Here is a 17,172-nt window from a genome sequence, read left to right as displayed (position 1 = left end):
TTTTAGCCGAGGTTAAGCACTTCTTTTCGGATGATCCTTATTTGTTTAAGTATTGTCCAGACCAGATTATTAGGAGATGTATACCGGAGAGTGACCAGTCCAGTATTATTTCATTTTGTCATGATCATGCTTGTGGAGCTCACTTTAGTGCTAAGAAGACTACTGCTAAGATATTGCAGTGTGGACTCTATTGGCCTTCGTTGTTTAAATACTCCCACAGTTACTGTGTTACTTGTGAGCGATGCCAGAAATTAGGAACCATTTCTCGTAGGTACATGATGCCCTTGAACCCTATTTTAGTTATTGAGGTCTTTGATGTGTGGGGTATTGACTTTATGGGTATGTTTCCTAATTCTTTTGGTAACCTTTATATCCTTGTTGCTGTAGACTATGTCGCTAAGTGGATTGAGGCGGTTGCGTGTAAAACCAACGACCATAGGGTTGTGATCGAGTTCTTGAAAGAAAATATACTTACACGTTTTGGTACACCGCGAGCTATAATTAGTGATGGAGGGTCGCACTTTTGTAATGAACCTTTTAGGGTTTTGATGAAAAAATATGGTATTACACATAAGGTAGCTACCCCGTATCATCCACAAACTAGTAGTCAGGTAGAGGTTTCCAATAGGGAAATTAAACGTATTTTTGAAAAAACAGTTAATCCTAATAGGAAAGACTGGTCGTCGAGGCTTATTGATGCCTTATGGGCTTACCGTACTACGTTTAAGATACCCATAGGAATGTCATCTTATCGGTTAGTATTTGGCAAGGCGTGTCACATGCCTGTTGAGTTAGAGAATAGATCCTATTGGGCTATTAAGCATGTTAATTTTTCACTTGACAAGGTGGTAGGTTTGGAATGATGCCTACAACTATGAGTTATAACTGCAAGTGCACAGTGAGGTTGTAGCTTGTGTGCAAGAACAGGTCGAACCACAGAGACTTGGAGTGTGCTAGAGTTGATACTTCTAAGGCTTTACTAACTGATTTGTAAGTGACAAAGTGACAGATAGCTTTGATGTTGTGTTAAAACAACTATGAGATGGTAGTGATTAAACTAGTGACAAAAAGTAATGTAAAAGTTTGCAGAATGTACGAAAGATGTAGAGATTGATAGTGAAGATACTAAGGCCATGAATTCAACTTTAACTCTAACATAAAGCATTCTAGTTTTCTATTGTTCTTGTCCCTTTGGTATCAGACAGTGATGATAGGTTCTGGCCTTACATTTGTTCCAGGGCACATAGAGGTAGACTAAAGAGAATAACAACTAGAGTTCTCTAATCCTAGCATTAGTTGGCTAATTAAAGTTCAACTCAATGTAGACCTAAAGCCTAGTTTCTTCTAATTATTTTAGGCATTATGATCATACAAGATACAAAGACATACATGAATTCAACAGCTTAAGAAGTTAAGGCTTCATCAACACCTTAGTATTGATGTTTAGAACATAGTTAAACTAACTGACATTTGAACTAAAACTTGTAACTCAAACATGAACTTGAAATTTAACTGAACCCTTGAGATTGGCTAATCCAAGTCTCAATTGGTGCTGGCTAGCCCAGGCATCTATTGGTTGTTCTCTGGTTAACCCAGGCATACCTTCTCTACAACAACCACCATCTATTTATACAATTCAATTTAGGGTTATAAATTCTCCCCCAATTTCAAAACAGCACAGTAGAATTAGGGTTTGCAAAATTACATAATTTGATGGGACGACTCTTACCCACGTCGCTGCTGTTTCGCTTCCTGCTCCTCCTCTCCATGCTGCTACGAAGCTCGAGCTTCATCTCCCACTGCCATGTCCATCATCCTATTTCCCCAATTTCAAAACCCTAACAGAGAGTAGGGTAAATTGATGAAATGGAATGGTCGACATGGGATAGTGATGGGTTTCGCTTGTATTTTATATAGGGTGGTTATGGCAGGTGGTAGAGGTGGTGGCGATGGCAGCAGGTGATGGTGATGGAAGAGTTGTTCTCTGTAGAGGGTGAGGGAGAAAGAGAAAAAGAAATCGATGGAAAAGAAGTGAGGGGAGCGTTTGGTTGGAGTAGGGGAAGGTGTTAGGTGCTATGGTGTGTGTCGGGAGCAGCAAGTTCTGATTTCCAGCGTTTAGATGCCGTAGGATGGTGTGAGAGGATGGGTCGATCTGGCGGTCATGAGATGAGGCACGCTTGGGTTGGGCTTTGGTTAAGGGTTTTGGGACTTGGACATGCCAAACCCATTTCATCTTTTAAGAGCAATTCTTCCTTCTAAGCCCACTTCTAGCCTTTGAGTCTTGCGCACAACATTCTTCGCTGCCTTCTTGCGGGAGTCTTTGTCGTTCCTTTGCTCTTTTCGCTCAACAATCCATTAAATACAAGATTAATTAGGAAAGCATTTATTCTTGAAAACAATGAAAACACAGAATATGGGATAAAATGAAGAATTAGTGCACAAAAGATGATTTAAATGCCAATAAAAAGGTGCAGATATATACAATATTTGGCACTCATCACAAGGCAGGATCTCATAGAAAGCTCCATCTCAATGAGTTGGACGAGATTCATAGGGATGCATACGATAGTGCTAAGGAGTATAAGAACAAAATGAAACTTGTGCATGATAAGAATATTTTACGACAGTCATTTTCTCCAGATCAAAACGTTCTTCTGTATGACACTCGTTTGCATCTATTTCCCGGGAAGTTGTGCTCTCGGTGGACCGGTCCTTTTGTGGTCCGTACTGTTTTTCCTCACGGCGCTGTTGAGATTGAGACACCGGATGGTAGTAGTTCTTCGAAGGTTAACGTTCAGAGATTGAAGCCCTTTTTAGAGCCTATTCATATAGGAGACGTTGAGGAGGTCCCTCTGGAGGACCCTGTTTACCTTGATTGACCATCGAGGCGGTTTGTATGTTGTATAATTTCTTTTTGTGGTTTTTGGTTCCACACCACCCAGGTACTATCTTTCCGAACTTCTCTATTTACTGATTCCTCATGTTATTTCACTTTTGATATTGTTCTTTCATTAGAAACATTGAGGACAACGTTAGATTTAAGTTTGGGGGTGGGGAAGAAACACTTTTTGGCTTTTAGTTGCGATAAATAAACTCCAGAACCTAGAAATATATACTTATTAAGGAAGAAACACCCAGGTACTATCGTCCCCTTCTTTCTTATATAGCAACAACTCCCATCTCCAAATGTTACCGAACCTCCTTCATAGTCGCTTGAGGTTACAAACCACAAGGTATCACCAGTTATATGTCGGCTACATCAACTATCAAGAAATCATTGAAAGGGCCATGTTTATTTTAATGCAAAAGCTCTCATACTAACACTACTATCCTTTTTAGGATTTCTTATTAGTTTTGTACATCCTTTTAGAGAAGTAAACAATTGTTCATCTTTCTTATCAAGATTACTTGCAACTTTTATACTTTTTCGGAACGACATACATGTATGTTGAAAGTGATTGTTGATAGACGCATTTATGTGTCTATTATATCTTTATTGTGTATATTGTTAGTACCCATTTTTGTACTTATTTTGGTGTTTTATCTCTTTGTAGGTGTTTTTGGAGAAATAAGACTTTGCGGCGAAATTGGCTCAAAACGTGGCATTTGAACCTCCGTAGACAACGTACCAGAAGCACACCAGAAGTATGTTGGAGACACCCTAGAAATACCCCGGAGAAACCCCGAAAAAGTGCGGAAACATCCCCGAAGAATTGCTAAGGGCACCCTTAAGTTGGATAAGGGGCTCCCCATTTTAGGGCATGTACTAAAAGTACTCTAGAACTGGATAAGGGGGAGGTCATCTTCAAAATTCAAATCGAGAAAATGGCGGGAAACTGACAGCAACGAGGAGCAGATTTTGTGTTCGATTTTGAGCGAGTTTTGAGGAGATTCAATGGTTGTTTTGGGTGTGTATGGACTCTAGAAGACTCAACAGGCATGTTGCAATCGTCTAGACCCAACCAATTGGACATGATAAGTCGGAGGAAGCAATCAAAGGACACGTACGTTCTGTTTAAGTTTCAAATATTTTTTGAGATATTTTTGGGAGACTTTCACGTTGTTTATACATCTATCCAGTCTCGTTCAAGTCAGGGGAGAGTTTTGTGGTAATGAATAGCCAACATAAGCGCGGAAAGGAACAGAACAAAGACTTTGTTGTCAACTGAACGCGGAGAAGAATAAAAAGAATAGTCGTTGAATTTAGAGAATTTTGGGGATATGAGGACTATATAAGAGTGGGGTTACGTCATAAAAGGGGTTAGAAAGTTTTAAGAGAGAGTTTAGAGCCGAAGAAATCATTCCCAGAGGTTATATCCTGCTGTTGCTGCTACTGCTCGAGGAGGAAGAAGAAGACGAGGAACAGACTTGCAGAGACATGCGTTCTTCAACTGTCTTAAAATCAGTACCCGAGTGTTGTTATTTTACAGCAGTGGAAATTTATCGTTTATAAACAACACTTTTCTTTGTAACAGTGACGCTGTAATGCCATTACAACGTTACAAACTTCATTTTTTCACTTTTTCATCAATAAAAACACCTATTAAGCCATGGATACATCTTTTGATTATGTTTTTGGGATGAGGAGCTAAACCCATTAGCCGAGGCGACGGAGGAAGCCATTGTTCCAGATTAATTGGTATAATTTTATTTTTATTATTTCTTTGCAATATTTTTATATGATTATTTGCATGGAATTGATATAGATAAATTGATTTTTATTGAGTAGTTATGAATTATTTTGATGAAGCATGCTAGGTTTTAAAAACTTTTGATGTTTCATACTCTGTGATTACAATTATTACTTCAAAAGTTTATTAAAGGCAAATATTAGAATCACTTGAAAAGGAAAATTGCATGAATATTGAATAAAATTTATCATTTAATGGGACAATGGTGGAATCTAGAGTCTTGGTGTTTTTCTCTATAACTTTGAACAACTTTAATTGTCTAGTTCAATTTAAATCTGAAAATTGTTTTCTTCACGAGTCTGAAAAGAACCTTTTTACCACTACTACAACCACTTTTGAAAAACCATCAATTGTAAGAGCACATAACATACATGGACCAACATCTTTAATCTCGTATGACTAGTTATGAGTCACATTAGGTTTCACAAAAGCCTAAACCTCGTTTATCATCTGACTTACGACAATTCTTCAGGGAAGAAGAAACAGAGTTATTCAAATCCATCAAAGGAATTTTGACATATTTCAAATCCTTAATCATTGCAATTTCTGCAACAAGATCAAAGTTGATCCGGATTTGTTCATCCAACTTTTCTGGAGAATAACAAGTTTTTCTGAACTTTCTCTATGATCAGAATTTAATCCTGGTGTTTATAGAGACATTACTATCCATATAGTCAGATTACTACAAACACAGACTTATAAGGTCTTTAAACATGTTTGCCAGCTGTGATACCAATTGAAAAAGCGGGGGTCTAACAACCACACCCGATATTTCTTTTAATAATCTGTATGGACTAAATCAAATATACTATTAAGAGAATCAACTAGACAGTCAGACTCAATCTTAATAAAAAGTATATCAAAGAGTTATATCTCAATTTCCCGATTCAATACTTACTCAAGCAAATAGAAATCTGTGAGTCTAATTGAACACAAGATAAATCACTTGAACGGTACCAAAGACCAATGTTCAAGGACCAATCAATTTCAATCATCAACCAAAGGTTGGATTTCCCAATTGATCGATTCAATGCACAACCTATGATATTTCAATTATATAAAAAAATATACTGCGGAAAAGAAATAACACAAACTCCAGAAGTTTTTTTTAACAAGGAAACCGCAAATGTAGAAAAATACCGGGACCTAGTCCAGATTGAACACACACTATACTAAGACGTTACAGACACTAGCCTACTACAAACTAACTTCGGTCTGGACTGTAGTTGAACCCCAATCAATCTCACACTGATCCAAGGTATAGTTGTGCTCCCTACGTCTCTAATCCCAGAAGGATACTACACACTTGATTCCCTTAGTTGATCTCACCCACAACTAAGAGTTGCTACGACCCAAAGTCGAAGACTTTAACACAAAAACCTGTATCACACATAAAAGTCTACAGGAATAGATAAATCTGTCTCCCACAGAAATACCTACGAGTTTTTTTTTTCGTCTTTTGATAAATCAAGGTGAACAGGAACCAATTGATATACCAGACTTATATTCCCGAAGAACAGCCTAGAAATATCAATAAACTGACAATAATCTTAATCGACTAGCGAAACAAGATATTGTGGAATCAAAAACAATGAGACGAAGATGTTTGTGACTACTTTTATATCTTACCTGTCGGAAAAATTAATCTCAAGCAAATCCTTACGATTGTACTCAAATACGATAGAAACAACAAGATCATATCACACAACTATATAGTAGATAACCGGAACTGGCTTCATAATCCCAATGAAGTCTTCAAGTCATTAACCTATAGGGTATCGATTGAAACCTAAGGTTAAAGGAGAATCGACTCTAGCGTACAACTAGTATAACACATGAGGTATTGGGATTAGGTTTCCCAGTTGTTAGAGTTCTTCTTTATATAGTCTTCAAATAAGGGTTTGCAATCTAAGTTACCTTGGTAACAACGCATTCAATATTCACCTTTAGATGAAAACCTGATTAGATTCAAGTTAAATGTGTACAAGCCGTTGGTTCAACAGTAGTTAACCATAGGTTAGCCATATGAGCACTTTTATATCAACCTTATTCTTCTTTACCACAACTAGTTCAAATGACTCAAATGAACTAGTTAGAGAGTTGTTCAATTACTTAGATCTCATAAAATTATAAAAGAAACATTTCACTAGCCATTAGGATCTATGGCTCTGATACCACTTTGTTGGAAATGATTTTGGAGTTAATGGGCTAAATGGGTATTGAAAATGATTTGAGAATGGGCTCACAGACACTCAACTGTGGTTTAAGAGAAATGAAATTTTATTGCTCTCAAAACTTTGTTTGGTGGTACAAGACCTTACTTCTTACACACACTCCCTTTAATTCTCACCTTACCACTAACTTTGTTTTTCACTCAATTACACCTTCACTTGGTTGCACTACCTCCCTATTTATAGCCAACCTAAGAATTCTCTAGAACTCCCTAGAGAAATATCTATCCCAACTAACTACAACATGTGCTAGATATTTCTAGATAGTTTAGAACCTTTTGTACATTCATGAATATTCTAGTAAGCTTGGGCCCTTATAGCCATGAAGCCTCTAGATGGGCTAGAGTATTGTGGACTAATCTACAATAGACTAGTTGGGCCTAGATAATTCTAGACACTTCTAAAATCAAGTTTATAATTTTAACAGCCGCCCTTAAACTTGATTTGAAGTAACTCCAAGAATTTCTCGCAATCTGACGAAGACCTCGTGCTTTAGAGGTTTCGTGAATATGTCCGCAACTTGGTCTTGAGACTTTGTATATTTCAGTTGTACCTTATTCTCTGATATGCACTCTCGGATAAAATGGTACCGTGTGTCGATGTGCTTGCTGCGGTCGTGGAACACTGGATTTTTTGCTAAAGCTATTGCTGACTTGTTGTCCACAAATACTGTAGTCGGTTCTTCCTGCTCCATTTTAAGTTCATTCATTAAACTCCTTAGCCATATCGCGTGACAAACACACGATGCTGCTGCGACGTACTCAGCTTCGCAAGTGGAGAGCGTGACGATCGGTTGCTTCTTCGAACTCCAAGTGAAGCCTGTATCTCCGAGGAAAAATACAAAACCAGTAGTACTTTTCCTTTCATCTAAATCTCCGGCCCAATCACTGTCGCTGTATCCAACGAGTTTGTACTTGTCTGACGACGAGTAAAATAAACCGAAATCAAGCGTACCTTTTAAGTAGCGCAGAATTCTCTTGGCAGTCTTCATATGGGTAACCGTAGGTGCTTCCATGTAGCGACTGATTAGTCCTACTCCGTAGAGAATATATGGCCTTGTACAAGTTAAGTATCTCAAGCTTCCAACAAGGCTCTTGTAAAGAGTCGGATTGACCTTCTCTCCTTCATCGATCTTTGATATCTTGATTCCGCATTCCACGGGAGTAATTGCCGGATTACACTCCTCCATTTTAAATCTCTTAAGGATTTCCTTCGCATATCCTTCTTGAGATATAAATATTCCATTTTCTTGTTGTTTTACTTCAAGCCCGAGATAGTATGACATAAGACCAATGTCCGTCATCTCAAATTCTCTCGTCATCGTTTTCTTGAACTCCTCGAACATTGTAGGATTATTGCCGGTAAAGATCAAATCATCCACATATAGGCAGACGAGCAACATATTTCCCTTTTCATCCACCTTCACATAGAGAGCATGTTCATGCGGGCATTTCTTAAAATTATTTTCTTGGAAGTACTTGTCGATTCTGCTATACCATGCTCTCGGCGCTTGTTTTAGGCCGTATAAAGCCTTTTTCAACTTCAGGACTTTATTTTCTTGTCCTTTTACTTTGTACCCCGGCGGCTGCTCGACGTATACCGTCTCTTCAAGATGCCCATTTAGAAAGGAAGACTTGACGTCCATTTGATGGACTTTCCATCTATTCTGGGCAGCTAAAGAGATAATTAATCTTATAGTTTCAAGACGAGCAACAGGAGAAAATACCTCATCATAGTCGATGCCCTCTCTTTGGTTATATCCTTTTACTACCAATCTTGCCTTGTATCTTTCAACCTCCCCTTTTGCGTTTTTCTTGGCTTTGTACACCCACTTTACTCCAATTGCTCTTTGTCCTTTCGGAAGTGTTACAAGCTCCCAGGTGCTATTCTTCTCAATAGCCTTAATTTCTTCATTCATCGCCTTTCTCCATTTTTCACTTTCCACGGCTTCGTCAAAAGTTATTGGTTCACTATCTGCAAAGAGACAAAAGAGAGATATATTGTCTCCGTAGATATCATTTAAACTCCTCGTCCGTAAGGGCCTCTCGCTTGAGCTTTCATCTGCTTATGATGGATCATTTTGGTGCAACGCTGAAGGAGACGGAGGTGGTGTATTAGCTGGAGATTCTGGTACCGGTGGTTGTTGTTCTTCTTCTACGATAGGGAGAAAATTGTAATCCTTTTCTTGAACACCGAAGTCCCAGATTCCTTCTTCATCGAACTCCACATCTCTGCTTGTGATGACCTTTCTATTGATTGGATCGTACAACTTGTATCCCTTGGACCGAGAGTCATAACCGATAAATATGTACTTGGCACTCCTGTCATCCAGCTTCGTTCTCAGCTGGTTCGGCACATGAGCATATGCGATACTTCCGAATACTCGTAAGTGTGAGACGCCGGGTTTCACTCCGCTCCATGCTTCTAAAGGAGTCATGTTCCACACGCTTTTTGTGGGACATCGGTTTATCAGGTAAACCGCACAGTCAACTGCTTCTGCCCAAAACTCCCTGGGCGCTCTCTTTGTCTTCAACATACTCCGAGCCATATTGAGAATTGTCCTGTTTCTCCTTTCGGCAACTCCATTTTGTTGAGGTGTATATGGAACCGTAAGAGGCCGACGGATTCCATTGTCTTCACAGTAAGACTCGAACTCCTTCGAGGTAAACTCACCTCCTCTATCTGATCTCATAGACACAATTTCGAAGCCGCTTTCTTTCTCCACAATGGATTTAAATTTCTTGAAATTGGAGAAAACCTCCGATTTTTGTTTCAAGAAATAAACCCATGTTTTTCGACTAAAATCGTCGACAAATATGAGGAAATAGTTATTTCCACCATACGAGCTTGGCTTTATTGGTCCACAAACGTCCGTGTGAACTAACTCCAGTGGCTTTGTGGCTCTCGTCAGTGTTTCCTTAGGAAAACTTTTTCTGAAATGTTTTCCAAGTAAACATCCTTCGCACAATTGATCCGGGTGGTCTATTCTTGGCAAACCTCTAACCATATTTTGTTTGGACAGTAACTTTAATCCTCCAAAATTTAGATGTCCATATCTAAGATGCCAGAGCCATGACGAGTCTTTCATACAAGCAGTCAGACATCTCGCGATGTCATTTTGAATGTTCAGATAGAACATCCTATTTCCCGTCATTGGCACTTTGGCAATTAGTTTTCCTCTCCTATCTCTTATGAAAAGACTAAGGTTTTCCATGTTCATCCTATAGCCCTTTTCTAAGAGTTGTCCCAAACTTAATATATTCATTTTTACGTTAGGGACATAATAAACATTAGAAATAAATTGATGGCTTCCATTTTTTAATCGAATCAAAATTTTTCCAAGACCACTCACCGGAGTTTTCGCTCCATTTCCAAACGTCACATTGCCGGAAACTGATTCATCAAGCTCCACGAATTTTTCCTTCGTGCCGCACATATGGTTGCTTGCTCCCGTATCAAGCACCCATGTACAGTTTTCATCATAGTCACCTCCTTTGCATGCCACCAACAAGGTCTGGTCTTCTTGATTTTCTTTACTAGCGTAGTTTGCTCTCTCCTCGACATTATTTGAAGAAGATCGACAGTCCGAAGCATAATGACCAAGCTTATGACAATTATAGCATTCGACTTGAGATTTGTCATACCTTGGCCTATTATTGTTGCGCCATGAATTATTTCCTCTACCACGACCTCTTGTGGAGCTTGACCTCTGGCCTCTCTGATCATCGTTATTTTTCTTGCCTCTTTCTCTTCCGCCGTAGTAGCCACGTCCTCTTCCTCTAGCATTATTACTAGAGCTCTCTCCTTTGTCTTTTAAAGTAAGCTTAGCTTGTAGAACTTGTTCTACCGCTCCCTCTTTATTTCTCTTTCTCATTCTTTCTTCATGGGCTTGAAGAGATCCCATGAGCTCATCCACGGTCATGGATTCAACGTCTTTGGACTCCTCGATTGCAACGACGATATAGTCGAATTTAGGAACAAGTGACCGTAGTATTTTTTCAATCACACGACTATCACCCATGACCTCGCCATTTCTTCTTAGTTGATTAACAACAACTAAAACTCTTGAAAAATAATCCGATATTAATTCGGACTCTTTCATGGAGAGAGATTCGAACTCACCTCTTAGAGTTTGCAACCGCACCTTCTTTACTTTGTCCACGCCTTTGAATGAATTTTGCAAAATCTCCCACGCTTTCTTTGCATTAGCGGCTCTTGATATCTTCTCGAATGACGACTCATCCATTCCTTGATAGATGAGGTAGAGAGCCTTCTTGTCTCTCTTTCTTGAAATGCGCAGCGTATCTTTTTCATTTTGCGGAAGCGCCGCTTCATCATCCGGTTCAACATAACCTTTCTCTACAATCTCCCATGCATCTTGCGAGCCTAATAACGCCTTCATTTGGATACTCCAATTTTCATAGTTATCTTTGGTGAGTTTAGGTACATGAAAATGATTAGGATCTATGGCTCTGATACCACTTTGTTGGAAATGATTTTGGAGTTAATGGGCTAAATGGGTATTGAAAATGATTTGAGAATGGGCTCACAGACACTCAACTGTGGTTTAAGAGAAATGAAATTTTATTGCTCTCAAAACTTTGTTTGGTGGTACAAGACCTTACTTCTTACACACACTCCCTTTAATTCTCACCTTACCACTAACTTTGTTTTTCACTCAATTACACCTTCACTTGGTTGCACTACCTCCCTATTTATAGCCAACCTAAGAATTCTCTAGAACTCCCTAGAGAAATATCTATCCCAACTAACTACAACATGTGCTAGATATTTCTAGATAGTTTAGAACCTTTTGTACATTCATGAATATTCTAGTAAGCTTGGGCCCTTATAGCCATGAAGCCTCTAGATGGGCTAGAGTATTGTGGACTAATCTACAATAGACTAGTTGGGCCTAGATAATTCTAGACACTTCTAAAATCAAGTTTATAATTTTAACAGAGAGTTCTGTAAGTGTCGAGGAATGGTGGTAATGACACTTCGCCAAATGAGAATGTGGAGGATCCTCTTGACTTGCAATGTGTCCAGCAAAATGGGCAAATTGAGTTGACAAGTGAATGGTGGTGAAGAGGTGTTGGGTAATGTTGCTGCTAAGGATGGTTTAAGGAACAAACCTATACTAGAAGAAAGATATCTTGTAAGAAAAAATATCTGCATGTGCATGAAATCTCTCTCATCAAGAATCCGATTGGAAACACTCAAAATTAGCTTGATTCGTGATTATCTTTTTGGATTTTTGTAGGGTTTCAAGTTTGTCATTCATTGGGAGGAGGTGCAGGATCAGGATTGATACCACATGACAACATAACTTGGAGTATTCTGGTACATATTCTGCACTTAAAACTAGTTCTATCAGAATCAAAGTTGGCAATACCCATGCTCCATTATTAAGATTCTCTTACCACTTTTAAATAACTGCTCTTGACCATTTTATTTGTACAGAACAGCGTTGTAATTATATAATGGTCTCTGTTTTGGTCATTTGAAACTTGGACCACCTTCTGTTTGCACAAACCGTTTAAACCCCACAAGTATAACAATGAATTGTAATGTACTCGCTATTATGTTCGATTTATTTCTGTGGAGATGATGAGACATGAACTTCTCACCCTCTGAACACTTTTTCTTGTACAATTCATTGCTGTAATGGTTTTAGTTATGTGAATTTGAGACTTTTTCTGTTTGATTGGAATGTCCATTTGAGACTTAAGCCACCTTATATCTTTTAAAACACTTTTAATATCATAACTGTAAATCGAATGTACTCTACTCTATGATTATGACTTGAATTTTACCTGAGAAGAAAAGAACTGCTCAACCACCTGATTTTTCAACAACTTTTACAAACATTTTACTTTCAGGGAACTGATGCCTGAGCTGTTTTTTGGTTGGTTTGGATGTGATCAGTTGGAGGCTTGAACTATCTCATTTGTGGAGTAACATGCTGTCTTCGATACCTGATCAACTTAACTCTGATCTTCACAAGCTAACTGTCAACCTGGTTCCCTTCCCTCGTCTCTACTACGTTATGGTTGCTTTTGCACCTCTTACCTCTCTGGGGTCGCAGCAGTGCAGAACCCCAACAGTACCTGAACTTACTCAGCAAATCTGTGATGCCAAGAACATAAGGTGTGCTGCTGATCCTCGCCATGGTCGGCGTCTAACTGCTTCAGCTATGTTCCGCGGAAAGATGAGCAATAAGGAAGTTGGTAAGCAGATTAACAATGTTCAGAACAAAATTTTGCTGTACATTGTTGAATGGATTCCCAACAATGTGAAGTCTACTGTCTGTGATATTCCACCAACAGGGTTTAAAATGGCATCTACATTTACTGGAAATTCCACATCTATCCAAGAGATGTTCTATAGAGTTAATGAGCAATTCACAAGGAATGTAGATATCATCCACATTTATTGGAATTCTGGAAAGTAATATGTGCAGAACATGGTATAGATGATGAAACATGAAGATGGTATCAAGGAGTTTCAGATATTCAATTAGAAAGATTTAATGTTTATTATAATGATGAAGCTAGTTGTGGTAGATATGTACCAAGAGCTGTGTTAATGGATGTTGAACCTGGTATTATATATGGATTCACTTAGATCTGGTCCTTATGGTAAAATCTTAGACCTGGGAATAACTGGGACGGCTGAAGGTCATTATACTGAAGGTGCTATTCTGTTCTGGATGTTGTTTGTCAAGAGGCTCAGAGTTGTGATTGCTTACAAGGTATAATTCATTTTCATCTTATATCGATTGGAAATACTCAAAACTGATCTTGATTCATGATTTTTTTTTTTTTTTTGGACTTTTGTAGGGCCTCAAATTTCATTTTTTGAGAGGAGGAACAGGATCAGGAATGAAAACTTTACTTATATCAAAGATTAGTGAAGAATATCCAGATAGAATGATGCTTCACATTACTATGTTTATGAGAATTTCTGGGAACCTGGAAATTAGAAATTGAGTTTCATTTTCTACTGCATATCCAATTTCATTATACTTCACCTGCTATTAGGCAGGTGGTTTATTGTATAGTCCAAGATGTTCCTTCCGTTCTCCAGCCCCTTCTGAAATTATGTTTGTATTTTGATAAACATCTACCTCTTTTTTAGTTATCCTAGAGGGTTTATTTGCAATGCTGGGGGATGGGATACCAAATGATTGCTGTAATGCCCGCTTGTGTTAAATCTTAAGTTTTAATGACCATGACTGAATTATTCCCTAAACATGGTCAGGTTGTACAGTCTTTGGTTGTTGAGCCTCGTATATTAATATTTCCTTAACTTGTTGTTTAGTGTGAGCCACCACAAGATGTGTAAGCCGATAGCGTTGTTCTGTGTGCTGGGAGGGCCGTTTTGGATCCAGTGTTATTCCAGCATTTTAGTCAGCAGAAGCTGTGGAGTTTATTAAACTTCTGGAGTAGGTGTGCTTGCCAAATCATCGGTATGCTTCAGCAAATTGGATATTGGAACTATACCTTTCGTAATCCATCATATACGTTAGCTTACCAAAATGACTGGGTTAGTGCAGGATGTACTAAAATAAACAGTAAGTTGTTCGTCAAGATATGGACAACTATGTCGCGGTGCAGATTTGAATGCTGCCGAACTAATTTATTAACCACCGTGAGTACTTGAAGCTTTATGCGCTTCTTCTCTTCATTCATCTACTTTATTGTACAGATTAATTGCATTTCAAGGAGCCTCAAATATCTAATATGATCAGTTTTACCAATTTTATTTTTCTAGAAGTAGGTCGTTTTATGTTGTTATTGTTGTTGTCAGTTTGAAGTTTAGTTCAGTGTTAATGTAATGTGTATTTTCTGGAAGAGTCAGTGAGAAGTTTGTTCCTTGATCATGTTTAGCGTTTGCTATATTTTCTAGGCTCATCCATAAGTTTTATGTTTCTCGACCCATGTTTGTACTCCAGTTTGTTTTCTGTTATCATGAGGATATTTTTTCCTGAACATCAGGTAGAGGCAGTGAAAGATCTTGCTCTTTCAGCTGATGTAAAGGGAAACATCAGACGGCATGATTTTTGATGTGCCAATTGCAGAACTAGATGCATATCTTGCAGGTAGTTTAGTTCCTCAGTCGAGTGAATCAGAAGTGTTCGAGTCAACTAGACTGAAGAGCTTCCTTGGAAGCTAGGCAATCTGCTTCTTCTTTTCCTTGAATTCTCGTTCCTGAAGTTCTTCTGAATGCCAATGGTGTTCCCTTGAGAATCTCAAATAATAGCATCCAAACCAGTGAGTTCAGTCCTTGAATTGTAAAAGGAAAGAAAGCCAGAGTCCAGAGATTATTGTCTGCATTAGTGACTGAAATAATCCTATCAATTCCCTTTATTCTAATTTTAGTATTGTCTGCCAGAGTTTGGTTGATGAGGTTTGCAGTTGCAGTAGCTCTAGGGTTTGGCTTTTTGTTTTGAAAAACCTTCTCACACCTAGCCTTCCACACATTCCAACAGATAGTAGCACAAACATCAGCCCAAGGCTCATACTGACAAGGTGAACTTAGTAGAGGTAAAATTCCTAGTAGTTATCTAGGTTAATGTTTCACAGAGACCAAATAGCTTTGGTGAAACCACAATGCATAAAGAGATGTTCTCCTGTTTCTAAGGACTGGTCACACACGACACAGGTGGGATTGGCATCCTTAACCAAGCTAGCAAGCTTAGTTCTGAAAGGTAGTATTTCAGTCTTGAGCTTCCATAAGAAGTACTGGATCTTGGAAGGACTTCCATTTTCCAGATTTTTCTAGCTAGGGGGTTATTTGGTTGTTGCTTCTTATTGTCCAAACGATCATACAGAGATTTTCTGGTGACAATGCCCTGGGCATTATTAGATCATCTAGGAGCATCACTAACATTAGGGGAGATGGATAGGACTCTGATAGTTTCCCAATCAAACAAAGCATTTATCAGCTGAATGTTCCAGCCCGTGGGGGTTAGCAATTCAGCGACAAGAGAGGAGGGGTAGGTAAAGATTCCATATTTGGAATCCAGTTGTCCTTCCAAATATGAATACTTTGGCCATTCCCAACCTCCCAAGTACTATGCTCTTTAATAAGCATGATCCCCTGATGCACTCCTTTCCTAGCCCAAAAGGCGGAAGAGCTACACGAAGCATGGCAAGGATTGGTGTCCGGAAAATACCTAGCCTTCATAGTTTTGGTGGAGTAGATGGAATTTGGCTGGTGGAAAAGGCTCCAACCATTTTTGGCTATAGGGGAGATTTTCATTTTGTCAAGGTCCTTGAGCCCATTTCCTCCATTTTCTTTACTCTTGCATAGGCCCTTCCAGAATTTGAGATAGATTCCTTTCTTTTTCCTGATTTTCCCCCACCACACCAGAAGTCCCTAATTTTACTAATGACAGGTTTAGTAATAGCTTTAGGGATAATAAAGGTGGACAGAGAGTAGATAGGAATTGTTTCAAGAACAGATTTAGCCATGATGCCACGGCCAGGTGGGCAGAGAGAAATGGACTTCCAACCGTGAAGTCTACCATCCATCTTATCAGCAAGGATATCAAAACAGGCAAATTTGGATTTGTTGGTAACAAAGGTCCACCAATATACTTATCATCAAGTTTGATCCTCTGAACTTTTAGAAAGCTTATTATTCACGAAGGTAAGCTGACTCGAGTGACTTGAATTCTAGCTTGTATAACAGTTATATATTGGCAAATGGTTAGTACAGTTTACTGCTGAAGTGCTGAACCATAAATTTTAGCAAACCCAAGGGGAATTTTATGCTAGATTCATCTAAAGTTAACCAATACCCAGCCAGTAGTGATATCTTCTTTGCTTTTTATCTTTATTGCTGATATTTAATCTCCAGTATTAATTTGTTTGAAAGAGTGTAGAATTAATGTAGTGTTAAGCATGTTTATATAAATACATCTGGAACTGCTGTTTGCAGCTAATGTGTTGTCAGTTTTTATCATAGGATTGCATATGTTTTATCTCAATACTAGCACCTAAACAACTATAATATGGAGCTTGCGTAGAATTTACTCCCCTCACCAGAACCAGTTTTCAATGCTGCAAATACAGGCTTCTATTCATTACCTAATCATATGTTGTTAAATATGTAAGAGAGTAAGAACATCAAGAAGGAAGCTTGTTAGCATTTCAAAGTAACATGACAGCATAGAAACAAGGATCAGATTCAGGTTATAATGTGTATTCATATTTAGACTTTTGATCCTTGTCTATGTCTGT

General features: G+C 38.5%; 2 protein-coding genes and 1 long non-coding RNA gene across 4 annotated transcripts; all 3 read left to right on the top strand.

Moving 5' to 3' along the window:
- The first annotated feature begins 11,889 nt into the window (after positions 1–11,889).
- On the top strand, positions 11,890–12,880 carry LOC113311103. 2 transcript variants are annotated; one of them, XR_003341551.1, is made up of 3 exons: positions 11,890–12,080; positions 12,186–12,265; positions 12,851–12,880. It is a non-coding gene; the product is annotated as an uncharacterized LOC113311103 (long non-coding RNA). The 2 variants fall into 2 exon arrangements; XR_003341550.1 differs by having other exon boundaries at positions 12,805–12,876.
- A 4-nt stretch (positions 12,881–12,884) lies between these two features.
- LOC113313102 (tubulin beta-1 chain-like) lies at positions 12,885–13,376 on the top strand. Its single transcript, XM_026561823.1, has one exon. The coding sequence runs from the start codon at positions 12,885–12,887 to the stop codon at positions 13,374–13,376; it is 492 nt and encodes a 163-aa protein (XP_026417608.1).
- Positions 13,377–13,390: 14 nt separating this feature from the next.
- Positions 13,391–14,196, top strand: LOC113311102 (tubulin beta-3 chain-like). Its single transcript, XM_026559954.1, has 2 exons — positions 13,391–13,676; positions 13,765–14,196. Exons 1-2 carry the CDS (start codon positions 13,515–13,517, stop codon positions 13,912–13,914), a joined length of 312 nt encoding a protein of 103 aa, XP_026415739.1. The 5' UTR covers positions 13,391–13,514; the 3' UTR covers positions 13,915–14,196.
- Positions 14,197–17,172: the final 2,976 nt, after the last annotated feature.

Source organism: Papaver somniferum, chromosome 9 (assembly GCF_003573695.1).
Source record: "Papaver somniferum cultivar HN1 chromosome 9, ASM357369v1, whole genome shotgun sequence".
Taxonomy (NCBI): Eukaryota; Viridiplantae; Streptophyta; class Magnoliopsida; order Ranunculales; family Papaveraceae; genus Papaver; species Papaver somniferum.
Note: the sequence above shows the minus strand (reverse complement) of the source record. Positions and strands in the feature narration are given on the sequence as shown.

What these genes read in the sequence shown, in the direction of transcription:
- LOC113313102 (XM_026561823.1), top strand. Translation starts at nt 12,885, where the DNA reads ATGCTGTCTTCGATACCTGATCAACTTAACTCTGATCTTCACAAGCTA.
- LOC113311102 (XM_026559954.1), top strand. Translation starts at nt 13,515, where the DNA reads ATGTTGAACCTGGTATTATATATGGATTCACTTAGATCTGGTCCTTAT. An exon ending in GAGTTGTGATTGCTTACAAG is followed by an intron (nt 13,677 to 13,764) that starts GTATAATTCATT and finishes GGACTTTTGTAG; the next exon opens with GGCCTCAAATTTCATTTTTT.